Source organism: Pyrgilauda ruficollis, unplaced genomic scaffold (assembly GCF_017590135.1).
Source record: "Pyrgilauda ruficollis isolate IOZ18807 unplaced genomic scaffold, ASM1759013v1 scaffold73, whole genome shotgun sequence".
In the NCBI taxonomy this organism is placed as follows: Eukaryota; Metazoa; Chordata; class Aves; order Passeriformes; family Passeridae; genus Pyrgilauda; species Pyrgilauda ruficollis.
The window spans coordinates 4,230,317-4,255,581 of NW_024529155.1; the positions used below are offsets into that span (position 1 = coordinate 4,230,317).

General features: G+C 39.1%; 2 protein-coding genes across 2 annotated transcripts in view; one reads left to right on the top strand and one right to left on the bottom strand.

Annotated features, from left to right (window-relative positions):
* Nucleotides 1-530: 530 nt before the first annotated feature.
* Nucleotides 531-12,786, bottom strand: RIBC2 (RIB43A domain with coiled-coils 2). Its single transcript, XM_041485993.1, has 7 exons — nucleotides 12,655-12,786; nucleotides 9,098-9,179; nucleotides 7,386-7,730; nucleotides 6,694-6,812; nucleotides 2,993-3,220; nucleotides 1,473-1,639; nucleotides 531-612 (listed from the first exon to the last, which is right to left on the bottom strand). Exons 1-7 carry the CDS (start codon nucleotides 12,769-12,771, stop codon nucleotides 531-533), a joined length of 1,140 nt encoding a protein of 379 aa, XP_041341927.1. The 5' UTR covers nucleotides 12,772-12,786.
* Nucleotides 12,787-13,258: 472 nt separating this feature from the next.
* Nucleotides 13,259-25,265, top strand: part of SMC1B (structural maintenance of chromosomes 1B) — a 28,852-nt gene continuing 16,845 nt past the window's right edge. The window contains exons 1-10 of the mRNA XM_041485974.1: nucleotides 13,259-13,367; nucleotides 15,128-15,316; nucleotides 15,815-15,927; nucleotides 16,707-16,910; nucleotides 17,307-17,545; nucleotides 18,002-18,260; nucleotides 19,199-19,339; nucleotides 21,108-21,190; nucleotides 21,685-21,892; nucleotides 24,139-24,324. Of these exons, the coding sequence (XP_041341908.1) occupies nucleotides 13,259-13,367; nucleotides 15,128-15,316; nucleotides 15,815-15,927; nucleotides 16,707-16,910; nucleotides 17,307-17,545; nucleotides 18,002-18,260; nucleotides 19,199-19,339; nucleotides 21,108-21,190; nucleotides 21,685-21,892; nucleotides 24,139-24,324 (1,731 nt within the window). The remainder of the gene's footprint in view (nucleotides 13,368-15,127; nucleotides 15,317-15,814; nucleotides 15,928-16,706; nucleotides 16,911-17,306; nucleotides 17,546-18,001; nucleotides 18,261-19,198; nucleotides 19,340-21,107; nucleotides 21,191-21,684; nucleotides 21,893-24,138; nucleotides 24,325-25,265) is intronic.

Below are 25,265 nucleotides of genomic sequence, written 5' to 3' on the forward strand. Positions count from 1 at the left end.
GACCAACTTGACCACTTCTTCCTTTTTTCTTGCCTTTCTGTCTAGCTGGGTTTTTTGCTTTAAGAAAATCCAAAACGAAAAAACCCAAAACCAAACCACAAACAAACCAACACAAAATTTTCTGCCTAGGTTATCTTCCTTCCCTCCCAGAGAAGGGCATCTCTTGTGGACTATGGCAGGAAGCATTCCCCTCTGGCCAAGTTGCATGAAGCAGTACTGTAGTTAAAATTCAGATTTCTTTCCAGAAATTGATTCCTATAGTCAAGAATAATGTAAATATTACAGCTAAGCCTGAGACACAAGAGTCAAACAACCTACTACTGAATCTACTAGTCCTATCAGAACAACAATCATGTTTAAAAATTATTACAACGTTTTCTTTTTCTTAGAATACATCTGTCCTTTGGTTTGCATGCGGTGTTTGAACAGGGCACGGAACAGATAAAAACAATAAAACATGGGATTGCTCAACTGAAAATTTTAATGTGTCTACATACTTCTGTATAATTCTGGTCAATTTATCCAGATCATCACCGGGTGGTTGTATTAAACTGTGCGTAAAACTCCTCTGTTGGAATATTTGAATACTCTTCCTCTTTAAGGTAAATGTTCCTAGAAATAGATAAAAATTTTTAAAAGCCATTAGTAATTGGGTTTTTGCTATTATTCAGAAGCAGTCTGAGAAATCTAAAAAAGATATAATGCATTAACACCCATAAATCTTCATAAATTATTAGAAATGGAATTTAATGTAACTAGAACTTGTTCTGCAAAATATATGCCACATCTCAATACAGCAAACTTGGGTTTTTCTTCCTGAGATATCCCTCCAGAAATCTCAAGAGTAAAAAAGCTTGAATTAACACAGTTTCAAACTTTTTTTTTCATAATAAGAAGGCATCATGTATTGGAAATTCATTTGCAAAAGGTATATATGAACCTGAGACTGGCTCAGTTGGTCAGAGCATAGTGCTAATAATGCAAAGGTCAAGGGTTCATTCCCCATGTGGGCCATTCATTTAAGAGCTGGACTTGATGATCCTTCTAGGTCCCTTCCGACTCTGACTATTCTGTACTTCTGTATTCATGCCCAAAAAAAAAACCCAAAAACTGGAAAAATAGAATGCCAAATCATTATGTTTGTTTTTCTTTTCCTGCATTGTCCTTGCTGTATTGTCCTTCTCCCTTCCCATAGGAGCAGACACAAGAACTGCCCTTCAAGACACATCCAGTGGTTAGCTAAAGGATCATCTATTTCTGTCATACATAATGGAAATGCTCTTCGTGGTGCTAGTTTAACCCTGAGCTATCAGAAAATGGCAGCTCTACCGGCAGGTCATCCTTTTTTGTTTCAGAAAACTAAGATAAATTAAAGAAACAAGTGTATTAATAAAGGTACAAACAGAACAAATAAAAAGAGCTCTTTGAAAGCCAAGCTATTGTATTCATAATGATGAAGGTTTGGTACTTACTTTGCTTTTTGCTCCTGAGAGAGCCCTGTATTCATGGCATCCAAATCTCGGCGCTGTTCCTGATTCTGCCGCTGCTGGTGCCGCTCCCAAAGCAACTGGACTCGCGCAGCCTGCAGACGTTGCCTGTCCCATTCAGCATCTCTGCGGCGTTCCTGCTCTCTTACTCTCTGCAGGAGTGAGAAAAAAAACTTCATTTTCTCTTTCAAAGATGGAAGTGTGTATATAAAGTCTCATGGGTAAGTTCATCCAAACAAACTTGCCTGCCTTTATTGAACACTAGGGGTAGCATTTGAAATGGGGAGAATGCAGCAAGGATTTCTAAACCAGGCACAAGCAAGACACAGCCAATGAAAGAGCTATTCTTTTCTCTCTGTAAAAATCCAGAGCAGCAACAGATTATTTTTTTTATTATTGTTATTATTGCAACTTCTTGAAGCAAGAGGTGCATAGACATCAGTATGGCTTATGATATGGCTAACTTGGTAAAATAGTGGAGCCACGAACACCACATGAGTAGAAACTTTTTTCCTCTGCCTCACTTCTTGTCTGACACCCCACTGTACAGAATCAAAAAAACAGGCCTGCAAAAAACTTACTTTTCTTGATTGTACTCATTTTCAGCCAGCCTAATGACTTGAATGGGTTCATTTCAGAGTAATAGGAGAGGCAGGAAAATAACAATTCTACCTTCAGCTTTAATAACGGTACTATATAGTAAGATATAGTATAGCCTATGGTATTGTAAGGACTAAAAGATAAAATCAAACACTATTCCTTAGCTGTCATAAATGCAGCCTCTGCACAAGGGAGGCAAGTCACTTCCTACTTCACAATAAGCAGGCCTGGAGCCTAGACATCTTCATTTTAACTGCCTGCTTCTATACACCTCTAGAGCATCAACATTACCATTGAAATTCTATTTTATAGTATCGCTCATAGTTGTGTGGAATGGTAGAAATGAAACTCCATCACATTCTTACATTCATGAACTTTTACGTCTCTGAAATTTGCATGAGCAAGCTCACTGGATCTGCTCTATGTGCCTTGCTTGGGCACCCTTGAGCATGAGAATACTGCTTTGGCCTGCCTTGCTTTCACCTTCAGCTCCTGGATCTCCTTCCCCTATGGAGCAGCCCACTCCTTGCAGGCAGCTTGTGCACTCTCAGGTCCTGAATTGCATCATGAAGCCTGGGTCTCAGGCTGGGCAGAACTTTGCTGCTCAGCTGGACCATCATGGACCATGCCCTAAGATCCCCTTGGCCCTGGGCTCCTCAGCAATCTTCCTCCCAGACCAACTCCAGGGCTCCAGCCTACTCCATGACATCTCCCAGGTGCTTCAGACGTACTGTGTTCAGTTAGACTGATTAAAGTTTGGGTAAAATGCAGATCAATGGAAAACACAGTCTCAAATTGGCATGTCCAGGGCAAACAATGGTATTTTTATTCTACAAACATTGTGTATAGTATTATTACAAGCAAGAAAACAAACAATGCATGAAAATGCATGTGAGCTTAAATACCTGTTTCTCCAGGGCTTGTTCCTTTTGAAATTCACGAATTGCCATCCGCTGCTCCTGATTCATTCCCTTCCATCGATTCACCAGCACATTATGTTTACCCCAGGGACTGATTGCTTGGTCAGGGTTTTCAGAAAGGAAGTCTCCTCGAAGGAGGCAGGTAATTTCATCCATGTCATCTTTTATTTTTTGAGCCTTTTCCAATTCATTTTTATGATCTAGTTCAGCAGCCTAAATTCAATGGAAAGACAGAAATGATGTGTTTTTCCAAAAAAAAAATGAACTAAGGGATGAAAAAATGTTAACACATCATAACAGATGTCTTTCCAACATGCATAGTTATCAAAAGCATCACCTACAAAAAGTGATCATTGTCTTACTGGGCAAGATCAAAAGCCGAATATCAAACAGTAATGTTGTCATATTACACATAGCAAGTAAACTGGGGGAAAATAACTTTGTTTTATAAGAAAACACAGAATTAAATAAAAAATAATTCCACATTTATCCTCAAGTAAATAACCAGGACATATTTAGCAGACAAACACAACATGGAAGAAATTTACAATAAAAATTTACACTCTCAAATCACTAAACTTGATTTATATATTACACACTGAATCCAGGTGAAAAGCATGGGTAAGCCCTCAAAACACACAGACAGGAGATGTCCAATTAATTGTACATTAGCTAAGCCACAATTCAGCTTAGACAATGGCAAAAACCTTGGATTTAGAAATGTCTAGAGCTAACAGGAACATCAACTATGGAGGGAAAAAAAAAAAGCCTACTTTTACACAAATGGAAAACCTCAAGAAAATCAAGTTTCATGTGACAAACATCAAGTTCAGATCTAGGAATCATCAGCATCATAACATGGAATAATACAGCAGGAATTAAAGGCCACTTTTTCATCTCTGGTATTAGTGAGTATGACTTCTACCAGAAGGTTTAAGAAATTTTTTTAAATTCAAAAAGTATTTTCCTGAATTGTTTTGGTTTTTTTTCCTCAAGAAGAGTCAATAAGTACCTGAAATGAACGGTGACATGACTACTTTTAAAGCCCAAATGCCCAAAGATATTAAATCATCCAATATTTTTGGAACACTGAACCAGAACATCTGGGTATGTACTTTTCTCTTATTAATACTATGAATCAAGGAATTATTTGTAGTTTGGAAAAAGCTCTAGAGTAAATCACATTTAACAGAAAATAATTTTGAATGGATCCCACATAATTGCTGGCCTTGAAGCTTAAAATGTGCAATTTTTATTTAGATCACTTTCTTAATGTCACTCCACTGTGATCTAGCAACAAGGCACTTCGACATTGTAACTCAGATTTCTCTTTAAGTGGGAGAGCATAAAATTTCCAAGCTGCCTGAGAATCTTACTGGAGGAAACTCCCAGCCCTAGGCATAGCCATGAATGCCACACTAGTATGCCATGATTAACGACAAGAAAGATTTTGAAGTCTGAAAACACATCAGATTTATCTTGTCTAGCCAAAGTCCTGCTGGCTTCACTATTTCTGATCCAGGCCAGGTGTTACTGGCCTCCTGCCTACCTGGGCACATCTGGCCCATATTCAGCCACCAGCACCCCAAGGCTTTCCTGCCAGACATTTCTCAGCCACTGTCCCCATCTTGGAGCTGTAGGGGGTTGCTGTGACCCAAGTGCAAAATCCAGAATTTGGCTTTGTTAAAACTCAGACTACTGGCCTGGGCCTGTTATTCCAGCCTGTCCAGATCCCTCTGCAGAGCCTTCCTACCTCCCAGAAGACTTGGTGCCATCTACAATGTGACTTGATTCCCTTGTCCAGGTCATTGTTGATGACATTAAAAAACTGACCCCAGTTCTGAGCCCTGGGAACACCATTGGTGCCTGGCCCCAGCTGGGTGTAGCTCCACTCTCCAGCACTCTCTGGACCCAGACATCCAGCCAGTCTTTTACCCAGTGAACAGTGCGTGTCCCTGTCAAGCCATGAGGAAAATGCTGGGAGAAACAGTGTCAGAGGCTTTCCTAAAGTCCAGGCAGACACATCCACTGAGGGGTCACTCTGCCCAGGAGATCAGGTGGGTCAAGCAGGACCCATAAACCCTGGCTGGCTGGGCTGCTGCCCTGCTTGTCCTGCACGTGGTGCACAATGGCACTCGAGAGGATCTGCTCCGTGACCTTTCCCGGCACCGAGGTCAGGCTGGCAGGCCCGTAGCTCCCTGGATCCTCCTTCCAGCCCTTCCTGCAGGAGTGTCACGCTGGCCAACTTCCCTTCAGCTGGGACCTCCCTGGTGAGCCAGCACTGCTGGGAAATGATGGGAAGTGGCTCCATAAGCACTGCCACCAGCTCCCTCAGTACCCTTGGATGGATCCCATCTGACCCTATGGACTTTTGTGGATCTAAGTTGCATAGAAGTTCTCTGACCATTCCCTCCTGGAATATGGGAGCTTCATTCTGGTCCTTGTCCCTGCCTTCCAGCTCAGGTTGCTGAAGACCGAAGCAAAGAAGATATCAAGTACCTCAGTCCTTTCCTTATGCACTGTCACTATGTTTCCCTCCAAACAAAGGACAGAGATTATCCTTGCCTTTCTTTTGCTGCTGATGTGTTTTTAGAAACATTTTTCATTGTCTTTGACAGCAGTAGCCAGATTAAGTTCTAGCTGGGCTTTGGCCCTTTCTAATTTTCTCCCTGCATGACCTTGTAACATTATTGCAGTCCTTCTGAGCTGCCTGCCCCTTCTTCCAAAGGTAATAAACTCTCTTTTTCTCACTGAGTTCCAGCCAAAGCTGTCTGTTCAGCCAGGCTGGTGTTCATCACTGGCTTGGCTTTCAGTGCATGGGGATGGCTTGCTCCTGTACATTTAGATTTTGATTTTCAATTAACCTGGGCTGTCTAAAAACAATTATAAAAAATTATATGACAAATGCCCCCCAAAAGGCTCAAGCAACATTAAAGACTTGCATGCTTATAGAGCTAAACCAAAAAGTACCATACTTAATGTAGGTAATTCTAATGTGGTTTATTTTGATGTGATAAATACATTTAAAGCTCAGTCACAACAAATACAGTTTAAGCTAATAGCATCCACGTAGCCCTTTGAGCTGTATGTAGAAGCTGAAAAGAAGAAAACCCTCTGCAGTAAGACGAAGAACTAGAGCATGACAGGTAATGGTACTAAGACAGGCTCCAAAGCAAGGTCAGTTAACAACCAAGTGACATTGTACACAAATACTCATGAAGCAGCTGAAGAGCCAAAAGCAGTGGTTGTGGGAAATTAATGTAAACAATAAGGACAACAAGCAATTGTTACCAATGTTTCCACACAAGTGCAAAGAAAAGCAGACAGACACAATAAGAGTATGGGAGGTCTGATGGAAACCCAGAAAGAAGCATGGGAGGCTTTTGCCAGCTCAAAGCCTCTGAATAACTGGGGAGCTGTTTCTGCCCACCAGTCAAGCTGAGAACCAGGAGGGACAATTTTGGCAGAGGATAACTAGATAGAAGACGTCTAAATCCTTGGATCGATTGCTCACTTGGCAAAGTGCGTAAAATTTATCTTGTTCCAAGATGAAACAGCCTTGAAAGTCAGGTGATAAGAAACCCCCATTGAAAACATCACTACTCATTCTGATTTTGTCCATCTTATTTTCCTTCTCTGTCTCCACATTTTCTAAAAAACAACAAACCAACTTAGTATTAATTTACCTGGATTCTGTTGAAATTTTTAGTAGCTGTACAAACAGCACGCCTGCTTTCCTCTTCTTTTCTTTGTTCTTCCATAATCTTTCGGTCAAGTTCAATCCTAAACTTGTCATAAAGATCATCTAAATTAGATTCAAATAAAACATAGTCAATATTCATGGAAATGATGTGCCATATGAGTTAACCAGGAGAAGGGGCAGGGGGGAGCTACAGACACAGTAGGCTGAATAACTATTTCCAAATCCTACCATCAAAGCTGTCCATCTTGGGATTTCAGGTGACTCATGAATCAGTTTAATATGTAACCTATCTTGTCTAAACAGTCAGTGTTAAAATGAAAGAAGTATATTAAGTACTGCAGAAAGTAATGTTTCATGACAAGCTGGGAAAGAAAAATCAGTATTATTTTTTCTTCTCTAGGACAGTAGGGATTAGACAGTTTGGCCTGATGAAGTAAGCATACCAACTAGAGGCACAAACCAGAAATGAAACCTGGGTGATATTACAACCACATGTTATGAAATAGAGACTTCCTAAGAGAAATAGTGAATACATTAAAGCTTATAAAGTAAAAACTGGTCTAGTATTTCTAACTGGTCTAGTATTTCTAAGTTAAATATACAATACCATATTTTCATCAAATACACCACAACTTCAAAAAAAGAAGATTAAAACTACATTAACTTTTTTGTTACCTGCCAATTTTTGGTCGGCTAACGCATTTTTTGAGTCCTTCTGTTGCTGAAGAGACCACTCCCTCAATTGCTCCTTTTGAAACTTCATCCTCTGATCATAGTTTAAGTCTTCACCCATAAATTTCTGCATGCCAGATATAGTACACCGAGGATCATCATCTGAAACTCGAGCAGGTCTGTCTTTCTTTAGGGCTTGTGGATCATTCAGGTCAAATTCACGTCTTGTTTCTGGCTTCTGAAAATTCTTATGAAATTCAGTTAGAGCCCTGTTCATGTCTTTGATTTCATTTTTCTGGCGTTCTTCTAGCAGACACATGAGCTTGTCATTTTTCTTCATGTCATGAGCTAGACAAAAATGAACACAATGAAACCACAACTCTTAGAGGTGCATGAGTCATTGGAGTGCACACATAAGGTGAAAATAAAATTTTCCAGATGAATACACAGAATATAAATCTTCAAACTGTTATGCCTTAGGAGAGTATTTGATCCATAAGTACCAGCCCAGCAAACATTTTAAAGTTAGTAATATTTACTTATGCAATATTTTCAGCTTTTTAGGCATAAAGTATTTTATTAATGTTACAATGAAATATGTGCATGTGAAACAAATACAATAATAAGTACCAGAACTATGAAGTTTTGTTTGGTGAAAACCTGCTACACAATGAACAGTAAACCAGTTGCTCCCATTTACTCTCAGTTTACAGCTACAGCTGAAAAACATTGCTGCTTACCAGGAAGCACACCAAAATTGGGCTGCAACTGAAAGGAATATAGGTAGTTGTTCCGTAGTTCCAATGATTTTTCTAACCATAGCACTAAAATCATTGGCTGGCATTAAGTTTTGAACAGCTTAAGAGCTCCTGCCCATTTAATTGGAACTAAATAAATTTCAGCATTTTTAAGAAAAACAAACAACAAAACTCCCACCCAACTAGCCATTTTAGTTATTTACAATAATTTGCTAGAAAATATCTTTTCCTCTTTTGCCAGACTCCACATTGCTGCTGGTAGTTTCCCAGGAGTCAAACCCTGACAGGTGTATTTTCCAGCCAGGAAAATCACAAGCAGCTGGAAGTGGCAGCTCCATTTTAGCTCCTCTTGAGGCACACAGAGAGCTCAGGCTGTGGGACCCTTTCATCTGATAGCACAGGAAAGCATCCCAAGCACAGAAGACCACAAAAGGTTTGAGGTCAGGGCACAGCATGAAATATTTGTGTGGCTGCAAGTTCTGACTCAGCAATGGCTTCTCTTATCACCTTACTGTATATGACTCATGCTTCCAGCAATAACAATCTAGAGAGGATTCCATAGAATCTATATATTCTGTGGAAGAATGGCTAGACAGAAGACTAAAACATGAAACAACTAAACAGATTAGCTACCACCATACTGAAAAGGACAGTGGTAAAAATTTAATTTTATTTCTTTTTAATGCTGATGCATATTCAGGTTTTTAAATCATGCTGTTCATCAATACCTTTTAAAAGAAAACTCTGAAAATTCTGGCCTATTAGGCAATGTATTCCAGTTTAATCATGTCAGTATAAATCTTAAGATAACAAGGAGAATACACACTGTGCCAATGTAGATGCATGAACATAAATAGGATGACTGAATTTAGAGAATATATGAAGGGAAAAAGAAAGCAAGAAACGGATTAAAACATTTAACTATTCACAGAAATATCACAGTATCTAGGAATATACCGAATCTCTCATGTTCTGCTTTTTCAGCTGCTTCTTGAATTTTCCTCTCCTTGACCTGTGCATCCAATGCATCTTTATCAATCTATTAAAATGAAAAAAAAAAAAAAGGCAGCTCTTTAGGAGATACTGTGTTTGAACAATTAAAACAGGTATTGTCAAGCTACATTGACTCACAGTTGTACAAAATAGATATAATCCCACTAGCAACAGAATATATACACATTACGAATGTGGGCAAAAAAAATCCAGAAACAGAAATATTCTTGTTTGTTTGCTTTGTTTTAATAATGATAGGTATGTTCTTGCACCTGATCAGATGAAAACACCACATTTACATGATACATAGAGCTATAAATATTTTCAGCTGCATTACATAGAATATGTTTTTTCCCACTACAGCTGGCAATTTTATTGTTCTGCTTTCATTTACAAAGCAGGTAAGTATTTTAACAGTAAAGATGACAAGAGGTTGTAATAGTTCATATTTGAAAAAAATACAAAGAGTTCAGTATAAGAAATGAATGACAATGTTTCCTGTCTTATCAGAGAGATTCACATGGTTGCCAAAACGCACTACAGGATACACAATCTGTGATGAGCTGACAGATATGGTACAGAACATCCACATCCATGGCAAGTGGGACCTGAGCAAAGGATAATACAGGCCACATCATCAAATGGGAGCTCCATTTTGGGCAAAAGAATGTGGCCCCACATTTGTTGGCAGATTGTGGCAAATTAACAGGCAGAAACGTGGATTTTACTTCTTTTTTTTTTTTTTTTTTTTTTTTTTTTTACTGACAAGTCACTTAATGTCTTCAAGAATCTTAAACAATTTTAATACTCTTTTTCTAAAACCTATTCAGATGAAAACAGAAACAGATCATGGCTGAAAATAGACAGGGTTAGTGCTGTAAAGGACAACCGACAAGAGCCATCAAGCAAAGAGGTAAGTTTGTAAGCAAGGCTGAAACCATCAAGAATTCTATCCTCCAAAAACAATGCTGTTGCAGACTCTAAATATCAGCTCTTTCAGAGGTCTCATTGGGAAAGCCAAGCTGACAATATAACTACAGGAAATACTGTTAAGAGAAATTCAATACAAGTTCTCAGTATTCTGGCAATAATAGAGGTAGGTCAGTGAATCGACTTGTGTTACACTATTGGCTCTGACCTCTTGACACTTTTTCACTCGACACAAAAACATCCCTAAAACCAACATTCCCAGTCACATAAAACTATAGGTTTCATTTTTAAGCATTTAAATAAGAAATCTATGAACAGTTTGAGGCAGCTAATTTCTAAACTTGTTCTATTTATGTCTAAAGTTTACATGTAAATTGAAAGTAGTATTTCATTTGGATTACTCATCTGAACTCTCTAGAAAAATCAGTGGTTTACTGAGGATAGATTCTTCAATCTCTAAGTGAAGAGGGCATTACCTTATTTTTCCATTACTCAGATGACAAAACAGATACAGAAGTCAAAGCAATAAAAAAACTAGTAATAATCAATGAAAAAATAGAAAATCTGGGTTCTCATTCTGCTTTCCAGTGTATTACCTCCATGTTTTTAAAATATTCAAACCCTGCTTTAGGATTTTTGGTTTCTAAGTCAAATATTGTCTTGATTTTTAAATTTTCTCAGCAATTGCCACTCAGGTAAACTGGTCAGAGAACTGAAGCAATGAATCATAAAACCACACAGAAATACTGATGTAGAATATCTCTGTATGGATTTCCTGGCTCTTTATGGTTCAGACCCGGCCTAACTTCAAACCATAAGAACAGTCCCTTCTGTCAGCATCATTTTTCAGGTACATTGAATGATGTTAAATCAAAAGAAGCTGTTAATCAAAATTCTCCAGACGAACTCTCTTTCATTTTAGATGTTTGTCTAATGTGAACAGATCTAGCAAAACCTACCTGAGTCAGTTCGACAAAACAAGTCAATTCTACAAAAGTATTTGGGTAAAACCTTCAGATGGTGTACTTTAGCACAGCTCAATAAAACACACCAGGATATGTGATTTGTCAGCTATTTCATTAACTGAGAATCTAGTTTGCAGCTCATTTTTAAAGCTCTAGAAAAGCCACTTTATAGAGAAAGTATGTGTTTCTGATGAAGAAATTTCAAGTATCTTAACCTATACCACAACTGCTAAAAAAATGTTATTAGCTCCTTCCACTGAAGTATATTGTTGGGTACTTAGGTATATTGTTGGTGTGTGCTGGGATGCTGTACCAGGTGGACCCATACACCTCTCAGGTTCGGTAAGTGGGAACTGCTAATTGCTCTGCAGATACAATGACTCTTGCATAGGAGTGAAAACAATAAATTCAAGGCCTTGTCAGAGATAAGGTGAACATGTTTTTCCACTGACTTGAGACATGTTTCTGTACCTAAGAGGATCCAATTGACATCTGTTGCAATTTTACCAGTTCAGTGAAATCACCTCACAGAACTCTTCCCTCCATGCATGCTCACAAAATCTTAATGTGGGCCTTTGGACATATCACGGGCATATTCAAAATACTATTGCATCCAAAGTCAAAAAGGTATAGAGCACATTATTTCCTATGTTCAGGCTCAAACTGCATAGTAAACTCTGGAGAAAACCCACTAGCTGGAAGCGTGTTCACATTTACACATCCACGCCAAGAAAAATCAGACACAACAATCACAATTATATATGTAATTGTATTGATTACAATTATATTGATAATTAATTATAATTATATTAATAACAATTATATATAAACAAGGATGGATCAGTCCTATTTTGTCTGATACAAAATGTGGACTAATTGCAGGACACTTACAGCACTAAATCTCCCACAGCATCAATTCTAGCGAGGTCCAGGAAGAAAAGGGCAGTATCACAAAGGAGTGAGGTAAAAAACAATTACTTGCCTCAGCCATATTACACGAACTGACTCTGGAAGCTCTTGGCTTCCATCCAAGTACTACTACACAGAGATACAACACAGGGCTTGATCTCTCTGTGCTGGTAGGGGGCAATGACACCTTGCCCTTGAATCCAGAGCCGTGGGGCACAGGTACACAGGAGAAACAATGGCCATGAAGTAAAACACAGCAAGTTTTGCCTCAACAGGAGGAAGAACCTCTTTCTATCGAGGCTGGCAGAGCAATGAACAGCTGCCCAGGGAGGTCATGGAGTCTTTCCCCCTGAAGATATTCCAAACCCACCTGGGCACGTTCCACCCGCTTTGGGTGACCCTGCCGTGGCTGGGGGGTTGGAGTGGATGATCTTCACAGATCCACTGATTCCAACCCTAAATATTCTATGATTTCTTTCACCAATAACTTTAAACGCGACTCTGAAAGTTGCATCTGGGCCCTCCCTTCCTGCTGGCTGCCCCTCACACACACACACACCTGAGGAGGGCGCACTGGGGCACCGGCTCAGCCGCCCCTTCCCTCCCTGCCCCGCACTGGGGGTCTCCCCCGCGATCCCCGCGTTACGCCATTCTCTTCAGAGCTCCTGGGAATCCAGGGGAACACGGCGCCTTCCCTCCCGTCCTGCCCGCCCTCACCCCTATGGTGCGGATCCGCGGGTTGAAGATGCGGGTCCGCCGCAGCAGCTCCCTCCGCCGCCGGCGCTCCAGGGCGGCGGCCTCCTCCAGTTCCCGCTGCGGCCCCAGCCCGCTCATGGCACCGGAGGGAACAGCGGGACGGCGGGGCTGGAGTGAGAGCGGTAGCCGGGAGCAGCGGCGCTGGCCAGCCAGGACACAAGGCGGCCCGTCGCGATGGGAACGGGAGCGGAGCTGGCCAGCCGGGACACAGGAAGGCCCGTCGCGAAGGGAACGGGAGCGGCGCTGGCCAGGCGGGACACGGGAAAGCCCGTCGCGATGGGAACAGCGGGACGGCGGCGCTGGCCAGCCGGGACACAGTGCGGCCCGTCGCGAGGGGAACGGGAGCGGCAACTCCCGAACGGCACCGCGGGGCGGGGCCGCTGCACGAGGCGCGCAGGCTGTGAGGGCGGGGCGGGGTCGCCAGTCCCTTTGAGGCGATAAAATCGTGGGAGAGGGTTAGGGGTACTTCTCTGTCGGTAAACTTACTGGTGAAGTATCGTTGTCGACTGTTTGAGGGGGTTGAGGTGTGGAGCTGAGGAGCTCCTGACCCCTGCTCCCCGCGGGGATGGGTTACCTGAAGCTGCTGGTGGTAAAGGACTTCAAGTCGTGGAGGGGGCAGCAGGTTATCGGACCCTTCATGAGGTTCAACTGCATCATCGGGCCCAATGGTTCAGGTATTGTGGGTGGGTGTGTGGGTAGCGGGCAGCTGCTCCATGAGCTGTCAACATTAAGGGCTGATTTTGGTGGAATTCAGCCTCACGGACCTGCTGAAAATCTCATCATGTGCACCTGAAGGTGTGGCAGTATAAACGAAGCATAGGAAACACCTGCACTGTAATTCTTAGCTGAAGGTATGGGTTTTTCCAGATGGAAGGGCAGGAGCAGGCTGCGGGGGCGAGAAAGGGCGTTCAGGGAATTTTAATTTCGTGTTAACTTGGTGCTTTCCCAGCTTAAGCAGAAAGCCTAGTTTGCAAACAGCACAGCTTGTCTTGGCCATCTTAGCTTACAAAGATCACATAAAGATGGTTTTATCTTAACACTGCGGGCTGTACCTGGAAGCCTGCTTCTTGACGGGAGTCTGGGTTTTGCTGCGCTTCCTCCGGGAAGGGGCGAGACCTCTGCAAAATGGCGGCTGCCGTGAGGGGGCTCGCGCTGGCCAGGCTTTGTCGGCGCAGGAGCGCGGTGATCCCAAGGTGCTGGAACTTCCTAACATTTGATCTCTGCTCCAGAAGGCTCCATTCAACAAAAGGGATTTTATGTCTGTTTATCAAAGTGATAGGTGAGGGCTGTCATAACCGAGCAGCAAGGATGGGTTTAACATTTCACTTGTGTTTCCCCAGTCTGTTAATGATGTAGTGTATAATTCAGATTTTAGACCCTGTGGTTTCCTCACTTACCTGATTGAAGTAAGATCTGTGAATGTAAGTTGAATATATTTAGGATCGTTATCATGTTCTTTGTCATCCTATCCCTACTGTTCTGTATTGTCAAGTCTCAGAACTGTGATATTTTTCCAGGTGCTCTTTCAGTTAAATCTGAGTACATTTTATAGATTAATCCAGGGGAATAAAAGGTGTGAATATTACATAATCCCTGAATTGAGTGTTTTTATTTCTCTATTTTCCTCCTAGTGTTCTTGCTTTTCTGATACTTCGGAGAGTAAGTCAAAATATTGTCAAAGTAGCAAGGTTGAAGACTGAAAATAATTAAGTTGTCAGCAGAAATGTTCAACACTAAAGGGATAAAACAAAAAGAGGATTCCATTAGGAAGGTTTTTGTCAGAGAACTATGACCAGATAGCTTTGTTGCTGTGGTGAATGGATTTAGGAAAGTGCTAATATTCTTCAGGAGATTGGAGCTGCAGTGGAAAAGTTGGGAGTGCTCATGCAGTAAACCTCCCTCACTTCCCTCCAGAAAGCACGCTGCCAAGGAAGGGGGGTGATGTGGCACGCTCTCCTCTAGAGAAGCCTGTGTAAAAGACAAAAAGATTTCTCCAGTAAGGCTGGAAAAATAAATCAGTTTTGTCATAATTTTTACTACGGACAGGCTTTATTTTCTGCTGCCAGTGTGTTGTTACATCTTTAAAATGTGCAACAGCTTTTCCTCAATAAAATCCCCAAATCCTAGAACGGTTTCAGTGGGAAGGGAGCTCATATCTCACCTAGTGCCAACCTCCCTGTCATACCTTCCACGAGACCAGGTTGTTCCAAGCCCCATCCAGCTTGGCCTTGCACACTTCCAGGAGTAGGGCATCCCCTCCTTTGAGCAACCTGTGCCACTATCTCACCACTCTCAGAGAGAAGAATTTCTTCCTAAAAGAATAAGGAATAATTAATTAGAAATAGAATTTTTAAAGAATTTGGCAGTTTTCTTAATAATATGCTTCCATTTATGTTGTGTCAAAAATTTCTTAATTGTTTTTTTAATTTTTAAGGAAAATCTAACATAATGGATGCTGTTAGCTTTGTGATGTGTGAAAAAACATCAAATTTGCGAGTTAAAAGTGTTCGAGAACTTATTCATGGAGCACATGTTGGGCAGCCTGTTTCTTCCACAGCTAGTGTGAAGATAGTATATTGTGAGGAAGATGGGGAAGAAAAAACATTTTCAAGAGTTATCCATGGTAGGTAGTGAATTCTGCTGCATGTACTGTCTGATGTATAAAGAAATGGAGACCAAAAATACCCAAGTTAGAATTTCAGATGCCCAGTATTAGTTGATAGTTGTGCAGATTAGTATAGTCCTTCAGATAGCATTTTAGTAGTGATATAAATGAAAAAATATATTTGGGTTAATTAGTTAAAAAATTAAGTTATTTTATGTTCTTTGCTCAATATCCGTCTCTAGATGTTTCCTTGGGGTCTGTAGGTGATATAGCCTCTAAGAAATGGGGTCTGACACCTTGTGCAGGTGTCAGTTCCTCTAGAAAGTACTAAAATTGGAAAGTAGAGTTTTTAAACAGGAAAAATAAATTACTGAAAGGAATAAAGGAGTAACTGAAATCTATTGTCTTCTTTGAGAAAATTGCTCAGTTAAATTATTCCAGTAGTTTAACTTTGTTCCAGTGGAGTTTTTTGTTGTAGCCATTTTCAGCAGTATTTTTTTTCCTTTCCTCCTTTAGGTAGTTGTTCTGAGTTTCTTTTCAATGACAAGCTTGTCAGCCGATCTGCATACATATCTGAGCTTGAGAAAATAGGCGTTCTTGTCAAGGCCAGGAATTGCCTTATTTTTCAGGTGAGCATTCAAGGTACTTTCAAAAGAAAACTAAATGTTCTTAGGTTATTTCATAGAGTACACAGTCAAATATTCTCTAGAAATGAGAGCACCCTTAGCCAGCTACAAGGCAGCACACTTTTTATTGACCTTACCAAGAACTACAAGGCTACAAAATACACTTAATGGGGTTTGTGTATAAATGCATACACTAGTAAGAAAGAGGGTAATCTGGAAGAAGTTGAGTGCTTTTGTTATTCACAATATATAGAAAAGTATGGGTCTGTATAAATGCTTAGTGTATTTAATTGCAGGAGTACTAGGAAAAAGTAATTTCATCTTAAAATACTCCTGTTAGTAAAGACACAGGAAAATGTAAAGGATTTTTTTTTAAGATTGAGGGGTTGAAAATTCTATTCAGCTGTTAGTTTCCAATAATTTAATGACATAGGCCTTAAGCTTTTGATGAATAATCCATTTCACAAAATCATCTTACTTAGAGTTGCTGACAAAAATTCCTAAGGAAGAATGGATTTTTCCCTTTTACAGAAACAGCTATAGAAATCTGAGTGGCTAGGTGATCCTCATTTTTGCACAAAATTTTTCCTTGATGCGAATCTAGATGCATTTCCACCAGCTATGTTGACAGTAAATAAATACAGAGGTCAATCTGTACTATATGCTCCTAAACTCATAAGGTATCAGAATTACCTACATAAATTATTTATGTATAAATTTATTTATTGGTATAAATATGTATAAATGTGATGTTGCATAATTTATTTTCAATTTTGGTTTAGGGAACAGTAGAGTCGATTGCAATGAAGAAGCCGAAGGAGAGAACTCAACTTTTTGAACAAATCAGTAATTCATGGGAATATGCTGAAGACTATGAAAAAAAGAAGAAGAAAATGCAGCAAGCAGAAGAGGATGCACAGTTTAATTATAACAGGAAAAAAAGTGTGGCAGTAGAACGCAAACAAGCAAGGATAGAAAAAGAGGAGGTAGCTTAAAGTTATTCAGTTTTTTCATGCTAAGTTGCCAGATTTTGCATCTCTTGTGAACTTCAGTAGTGTTTATAAAAGCACAACAAACCAACAAAACAAGCCCACAACCTTTTTTTGTTTTTAGTCTAGTAGTTTTTTCAGTATGGCATACTATATAATAATTTAGTATCATTTGAAAAGGTACAGGGATACATGTAATCTAAATAAAAGAAAGTATAGGCTTGCCAGTATAATTAATTAAAATATTGACTTCAATATTTGAGTTTTATGATTAGTGACCATTACTGGAATTAGAGCTACTTGTACACCATCTTACATCACTTTGGCCTTGAAATTAGACTAATGATGGAAAATACTTTTTATAAACTATAAATTAAATTTTAATGTTGGTAGGCAGAGCATTACCAGATGTTACTCAAGGAACTGGATGAAGAAAGGATACAGCTGCAGCTTTTTCAGCTTTATCACAATGAAAAACAAATTAACTTTCTGAAAAACAATTTGGATGAAAAGAATATGGAGGCTCATATCAAGAAAGAGGCTCTTTCTACAGCAGAAGATTCTTTTAAAGTCAAGAAGAAAATGTTTGGGATGCTAAACAGGGACCAACAGCATATGGAAAAAGAAATTAAGTAGGTTTTCCAATGAGATTGTGATAGTTGAATAAAGCATTATCTGCACTGGGAGTTGCTTGGCAGGTGTGCATTTCCTGGTAGAAATTTGGTTGATAGTCCAGTATTGTGGAAGTCAGTTCCTAGCAATTCACTGAAAATCCAGACTCCTATACCATGCCTAGTTATATATTTCATTATATAAATACTTGTTTGCTATTAAATTTTAGGAGGTTATGTTTCACTTCTGAAATTATTGTTTTTACTGTGTATTAAAATCCTTTGTGGGCATATCCACAGTGTAAGCCCTAACCTTACAGTTTAAAACTGATTGTTTGCATATGTGGGCAGCGAGGGGGAGGGAGTGTCTTTTCTGTCTTCTCTCTCCCCTTTCCCTGTGGCTTTGCAGTTTTGGCTGCCTTGTGGTGGTTGCTTGGGGTTGGTTGTTTTGGGCTTGTTTCTGGTTTTGTTTTTTAGGACTCTGGAGGCGTCACTGATTCAGCAGAGACCCCTCTATATAAAAGCGAAGGAAAACACATCCTACCAAATCAAGAAAGTAGAAATGTCTAAAAAATCTCTAAGGGACAAGGAGAAAGCCTGTGATAAGGAAAAGCAGAACATAAAAGAACTAGAGATGGAATTGAATGATATTGAGAAGGCATGGAGAGCGTTTGAGGAGAAAATTGGAGAAGAGAGAATACAGAGAGCAGCAGATATTGAGCTGGGAGAAAGTCAGGTAAACCAGGAGGCCCAAAAGTACTGTTTACTGGAAAACTCCAAAAATACTCCTGATTACACAGAAACTTATTTCACTAATTACCTGTGATTTTTAGTGATCTTTTTGCCCTTGAACTTAGATAAAACCAAAATTCTAAGTTTTATTTAGGCATGGTACACTGTGGGAGGGCAGGACAGAAAACCTTTGTCAGGTTCTCAGGGTGAGTGATTTTTGAGAGCTGGCTTTTCATCTGAGGTATCAATTAGGGGGAACCAATGAAGACCTGGTAGTACACATACCATCTTCTCTGGGTTTTTAACTGGGGTAGCTCCTTTGAGAAGGAAAGGGCTACATCCCTTGATAGTAAATTCACTTGCAAAGAATTTTTCTTTGCAACCATATGGCCACAAATGTTTGTAAAACTAAGTGATAGCTTTTTTCCACTGTCTCTTCTTTAAAATAATTTCTGATCAATTAATGGAGAGCCTGCAGGGTTGCTGCCTTAGTTTGTGAATCTTCCTGCACTGCACTTTAGAGGCATTTGGTCAGTTAGTCATCACTCAGCAGATTTGTTTAAAATATTTATATATCAATTGCTATATGAATTTCTTTTAATAACATGAGAATGCTGAAAATACTGCACTGATTTTGGGCTATACCATAACATAGTGTTAATCTTCAGATTGAATGGGAAGTACTATAAGATTCCCTGAACAATAAGAGTAATAAAAAAGGATAAAAAACAACTGTAGGTGAGAGCTGGTAGGTGTAAGCTTTGAATTGAAACTTAATGTAAAAAAGATCAGGTTGTTGTAAAGCAATTCAGGAGCTACAAGAGTCTTCTGGAGAATTGGGTAGTTTTTATAAAATTTAGGTAGGTAAAGTTACTTAGGGGTGTAATAAGGTGAGTTTTCTAGCTTTCCAAGGAGTGAATTTTTTTATTTCTTTTTGTCCAGTTAGAGCGGTACAGAGAGCTAAAGGAAATGGCAAGAAAGAAAGTAGCTATAATAGCCCAGCAGCTAGAAAAACTTCGTTGGGAGGATAAAGGAGATCAAGAAAGGCTGAAACTTAATCGCAGGAAGAAAAATGAAATTGAGGTATTTGTATCAAACTAGAATTAGGTTTTTAGGAGAAATATGTCTCTGCCATTCTCTAGGGTATAACTGTATATAAACATGTTCAGTGCTTTGATGTAATCAAATCCTCAGCAGAAGAGAGGTACATTGGAAGTGTTAACTCAGATTCCCATGTTGCAGCAGGTTTAGCAAAATGGTCTCTAAATTTGTTCAGAAATGGTTTGCGTGGGCCCACACTGAGGATTTGGGTTTGAAAGCTTTGACTGATATTTTACAAGTACTCAGAACATTGGCTTAATGGTCATCAGTCTCTGGTTTTGTGAATGTAATCTTTCTGAGGTGTCCCATGGCTGCTGTATGTATGTGTGGCACTCAAACCCTGCAGAAGTGTATTTTCATCACAGCAGTCTCTTTGCTGAGATGGTTTTAAGGTCAGTTGTGTGTAAGAATGTGTTGTAGTTGGAAAAATCTCAGTGTCCACTCTTCTCTTGCACTTCAGAGGCATTTTTTTGTGTGAATACAGTTGCAGTTGTTTTGATTGTGATATGTTTTATCATTGCAGATCCAAACATATAAGAACAAAATATGTGCATTTTTCACTCTGGCTTGGTTACCGTGCCTGTTGTTTGCTTTGGATAGAAGTAAAAAGGGCAGAACACTATGTAGCATTTCTGTTTTGCTGGAAACCTTGTCCTGTTGGGTGTTTTGGGTTTTCTGGCTGTATTTTTTTTTTAACTCACTTGCATTTTTGTCATCTCTCAGAAATTAGAGAGGTAACATGCATTTCTTCAGCATTTAGTTACAGAGTCAAGGTTGAGGGAGACTGTTGTTCAGAAAGCTTAAAAATGCATCATATGAGTGATGCAAGTGATAGAGCTCCAGACACCTCATTCTTGAACATATAAGCTTGTTTCTATGGAGAAGTCTGTATTTTACTCCATGTTTATGAGGATATAAAGTTATCCTTACCATAATAGCTAAGCTAATATTTGTATATCCATTTTTTCTTCATAAAATACAATTTCTTTCTGAATTACTAGTTACCGGGAAAATGTAGTTAGTATCCAGAAGTGAAATAAATTCCATTGCCAGTGCTGCCTAAACTGAGCAAGTCCCATTGTGTTGTTGAGAAAGGAATAAGGATTACTTAAGAGTGCATGAAATATGTATATGCAAACATTGTGGTGGGTGCAAGAACTCTAACTCTCCATCCCTAGAACTATTTAAAAGGTCACAAGGAGTTGAGGGGTTAAATTAAGGCTTAACAAACTGTGTAGGTAGCAGTATTTTTTTTTTCCTCTCCACTTGCTTCAGTTAATGTGTTTCAAATAAATTTGAGTAATTGAAAATTCTTGTTTTACCATTGGTGGGGTTTTTTTACTACAATGTTTTGTGTCAATTTAGAAACTGTGTCAAACTTCTTTGGAAAAAGCTATTGATGTAGGGCCAAGAGTAGCACCTCTTTGTTTCAAGACCTATAATTTCCTGGTGCTTTGTTTAAAGTTTTTTATATTTGTTGGTGTCATGATTCTCTGTGCTGAAAAGGCTTTCATTAAATTGTAGCTGAACATGGAAAATCCCATAATGGCCTTGGTATAATAATTTCCCTGTTATTGGTTCAGGTGTAGCTTAGCACCTACTGTTGCAAAAGAGGTGCTGTTAGTTCACCATGAAATAGCAATATAGAAGAAAAGATCTAAGTACTTGTTCTTAATGTAGAGCTGTAGATCTTAAAACTGTCATTTTGCTCTGATATAACTTCTAACACATGCTATTTGTGACTGCATAGGAAACCATTAAACAGACTGTGGAGCAGGTAGAAGAGCATGAAAAACGCATAGAGAAGTTGGAAGAATATGCTAAAGTATGCATGTATGTGTAAAAAAATTAAAAGCTAACTGGATTTCTTGGGTATTAATCAGTTTCAAAATGTAGCAGGTTTCTACTTCCTTCTAATTATTTTCTTTGAAATTTTAATTAGAACTAGAATTCTTACTAATTTTACTTAATATTTCAGTCACTTTGGCTGTCAGAATAAAGTAGGAAGTATGATGACTAATCCATATTTTGTTTGAATCAGTTCTATAGTTCTATTTTCTCACAAGTTATATTACTGTGGGTATGGGACTATTGTTGGACGAATTCTGAGCAAGAAAACGGGAGAGTTTTGTAGTTGTGCTGCTCTAGAAAACACATTTATTTACATTGTGTATTAGCAGAGCTTGGTTCTTGTCTCCTGGGTCTTGTCTTCTGCCTGATATTTACTGCTTGTGAAGTTAGGTGATTGCAGAATGACCTTAATTTATATTGAAAGTGTGTATAAATGAAATTGTGAATTGCTTTTTTTTTTTGGCTTCTGTTCAAAGTGGATCACTAACAGAAAAAAAACAGCAGGAGGAAGTGCTGGCTAAGGAAATTGAGAATGCAACAATACGAACAGCTGAAGTGAATGAAGACTTGAGCAAAATAGTTAGTGAACTGCAGAATGCCAAAATTGATTACCATGAAGGAAGGCGTGAGCAGATGAGAGCAGAGATCCTGGAAAGTCTAAAAAGGCTCTACCCGGATTCTGTGGTAATGGAATGGCCTCATTTAAATGCTTTCTTTTAGAGTTAAGACTTAAAAGTTCTTCAACAGACTGAGTAAGCAGCTGGAGTAAATTGGACAGTCTGGAATATCTTTTTGATATTTTATTCTTGCCTGAGTGTATAGTATTACTGGAAAAATTAGAGCATATACTGTCATTATTTTTCACAGGTTCCAAAAATAAAGGAATTAAGGCTCTCATCAAATAGTAATTTGGTTATTGTGTGATGTAATGGTGTTAATTAATTGATTTTTTCCTTACTCGGTTTTGTTTTCTTCTGGCCTTCTTTTTGACTTTGTTATTTTGAACAAATGAATGGGAATGTTAGCTATGAGACCATTTATTCCAGAACAAATGCTGCTTCTGAAAGACAATTTTTATATTATCAAATGGTCTGTCTTTACTTATAAGTTAGGATATTTTACATATTTTCCTTAAATTACACTTTGTAATGCAGTTAAGGGTTTTGTCTATTGATTGTGAATTTTTAGCAGACATGAACTGGTTTATTAAGCATCTTTACATATTTTTAGTGACATTTAAAAGATATATTCCAACACTGAAAGTCATTTCAAATAGAAAATTGTAAATAAATATAATCAATTAAATAGTTGACCTCTGAGTACGACTCAGTGTAATTGGTCCCTGTTGATATACAGTCATTTGGGATGTACAAGCTGGCCATCTTTTTTTCTTTGTGTGTTTTTTAATGTTTACTGAACTTTGCAGTGTTGCCTTTAGAACATAAAAAGTGAAATGTTTTCAGTTGTTTTTTTGCTTCTTGGTCTTTTGCAAAAGCCTCCTCAGAATATGACAAGCATCTGATCCTGTTGTTTTCTCCAGAGAGTAAGAAATTTGCTTTTCAGCTGCTCTTCAGAATTTTTTCATCCAAGTTAGCAAGGTGGTGCAAAAAAATCCAGGGATTGATTGGCTTATCTCTTTTTGCTCACTCATTGTTTTATATCCCTGTTTGAAAAGGACTGGATCAGATGGTGATGCTTTATTGGCTTAGGGAAGGTGTTGAGGAATATTCTGGGATTTTCCTGTAGGAACTGCAAATTTAAGAGTACATAGAGATGGGATGGCTTCTAACAGAAATGAGAAGTCAAATTCATTGCATAAATTATCCTGTTACAGGAGGGCTTGGTGCAGCCTGCTTCAGTCACCCTTGTTCCTGCAGTAGTTTTCCTGACACCAGCATACTGAGGCAATGTAGCTGTTTCTGAACTGCTCCTTAATGCTCAGGTGTACTAATGACAGATGAGTGAACACAACCTAAAGCACAGTTTTAGGAAAAAAGGGTTGAGACACATTTTGTCTTCTGGTCTACTAACAGAACTGAAGGAAATTTTTGTATTGGTCTTCTGGATTTCATGGGCAAAAATAGCAGACAACTTCTAAATGTTCTGTTCCTACATCCATCTTACAGCTTCTGTTCTGTTAAAACTTGCTTATAATGGTGGGTGAGCACTGCAGGTACTAAATATGATAAGAACAAAACCATAGATATGCAAGAGGAGATGAGTAGATACATGTCAAGAAGCAGGAAATTTTTTTTTTTGCATGAATTCACAGGTAATAATGTTCAGAATGTGCATCAGTAGGTTTGGTCATTCAGAGAAAGTCAACTCTGCCTATAATTAATTTTCATAAGAAATGAAAGTCTGTAGGGAGCATGAGCAACAAGGAACTATAATTAATTTTCTCTCTAGAGGTGTTACTTCAACACATGGCAAAAGAGGCTTGATTATTTAGACTGTGCAGTACAAGAAAAGTAGTTTTTATTCTTTTCATGTTTCTTCATTTTTGGGTTGAAACTGGAATGGTACCTCTTGCTGTCATTTTGCAGGTAACAGGTCTATTTATTTAAGATGTTATTGTAATTTCAAGATCTTGCTTAGTGTTAGATACATTTTTACTCTCCAAAAAGCATGCTTAGCTAACTTTGTCACTCTGTCATGCTTCTAGAAGTGTATGAAAGAGATTCTCAGTAAAACATTGATATGTACCTGTAACCTTAGAGAAAAAAATGAGATCCTTTCAGATTCTGAAGCCATACTTCATGAGTTGGGTTGATGACTGCTGTGATTTATTTTTTTGATGTGCAGCTGTTGTGAGAGAGTGCAGCTGGTAGATACATAATACTGAAGCAGTAAGAGGAAAATATATCTTGAGTGCAAAAATATTTTTTTATATTTAAAATATTAATATTTCTCTGTATTTTAATCTTCAGTTCGGAAGATTGCTTGACCTGTGTCATCCTATTCATAAAAAATACCAGCTTGCTGTTACCAAGGTGTTCAGCAAATACATGACTGCTATTGTTGTTGCCACTGAAAAAGTAGCAAGAGATTGCATTCGGTTCCTAAAACAAGAACGAGCTGAACCTGAAACTTTTCTTGCTTTGGATTACCTTGATGTAAGTATTGTTTTTCCTTCTCCTGTCATCAGCAAGCTTATACACTTGCAAGTCTTGATACTGGCTCATTTTAGTTAACTAGAATGAGCTGAAGTGTTAAGGCACTTGGGAAGTGAATTTCATGAGGCTCCTGTTGGCTCACTTTGCCAGCCTGCTGAGGTGATCAGCAAATGCTGAGTGACATTTGTTTTCCCCTAATCCTTAGGCACCTCTTTCAGTTGCCATGATCATTCAAAGGTACATTGAAAGTGGCCTTGTAATGGTATCCTCTGCTGGTTGCATCATGCCAGGGCCCGTACATTTACATGCATAGTTTGCTTAAGTGTGCCTCACCTGATCATCTTCTCTCAAGAACATGTCTTCCTTGTTCTAGATTCCCAGGGGCTAGTCTTGCAAGTAGAGGCTGAAGTGAAAAGAACTCAGTCAGTCTGTTCTATATGCTGTATCACCTCCTCGTCTCTGCCCCACCTGTCCTTCCCAAAAAGCCTGTATCCCTCCATAGCACTGCTCCAGCTATAAGAACTAGCAGACCACATCTCATTGACCCCAAAAATCATAGAATCACAGACTGGTTTGGTTTAGAATGGATCTTAAAGCTCATCCACTTCCACCCTTGCCATGGGCAAGGACATCTTCCACTAGACCAGGTTGCTCTTACCCACTGGCCTTGAACACTTGCAGGGACGGAGCAGCCACAGCTTCTCTGGGCAAGGTGGTTGCCCTGCAACTGCACACATATTTTGAACTCTCTTGTTTATTCTCCATGTATTGGTGTCCTTTGATTTGATGCACAGGTTATACAATTGTATCTTAATGCAATCATAAATAGTAATGCAATAGGTTGCAGATTGAAGGACAGTGGTGTAGAGAGCAAGTAAACATCAGATCTGTTTTTAGTCTTGCAGTGTTTGAGCTCCCTGTTGCATTGATCTGTACATCCT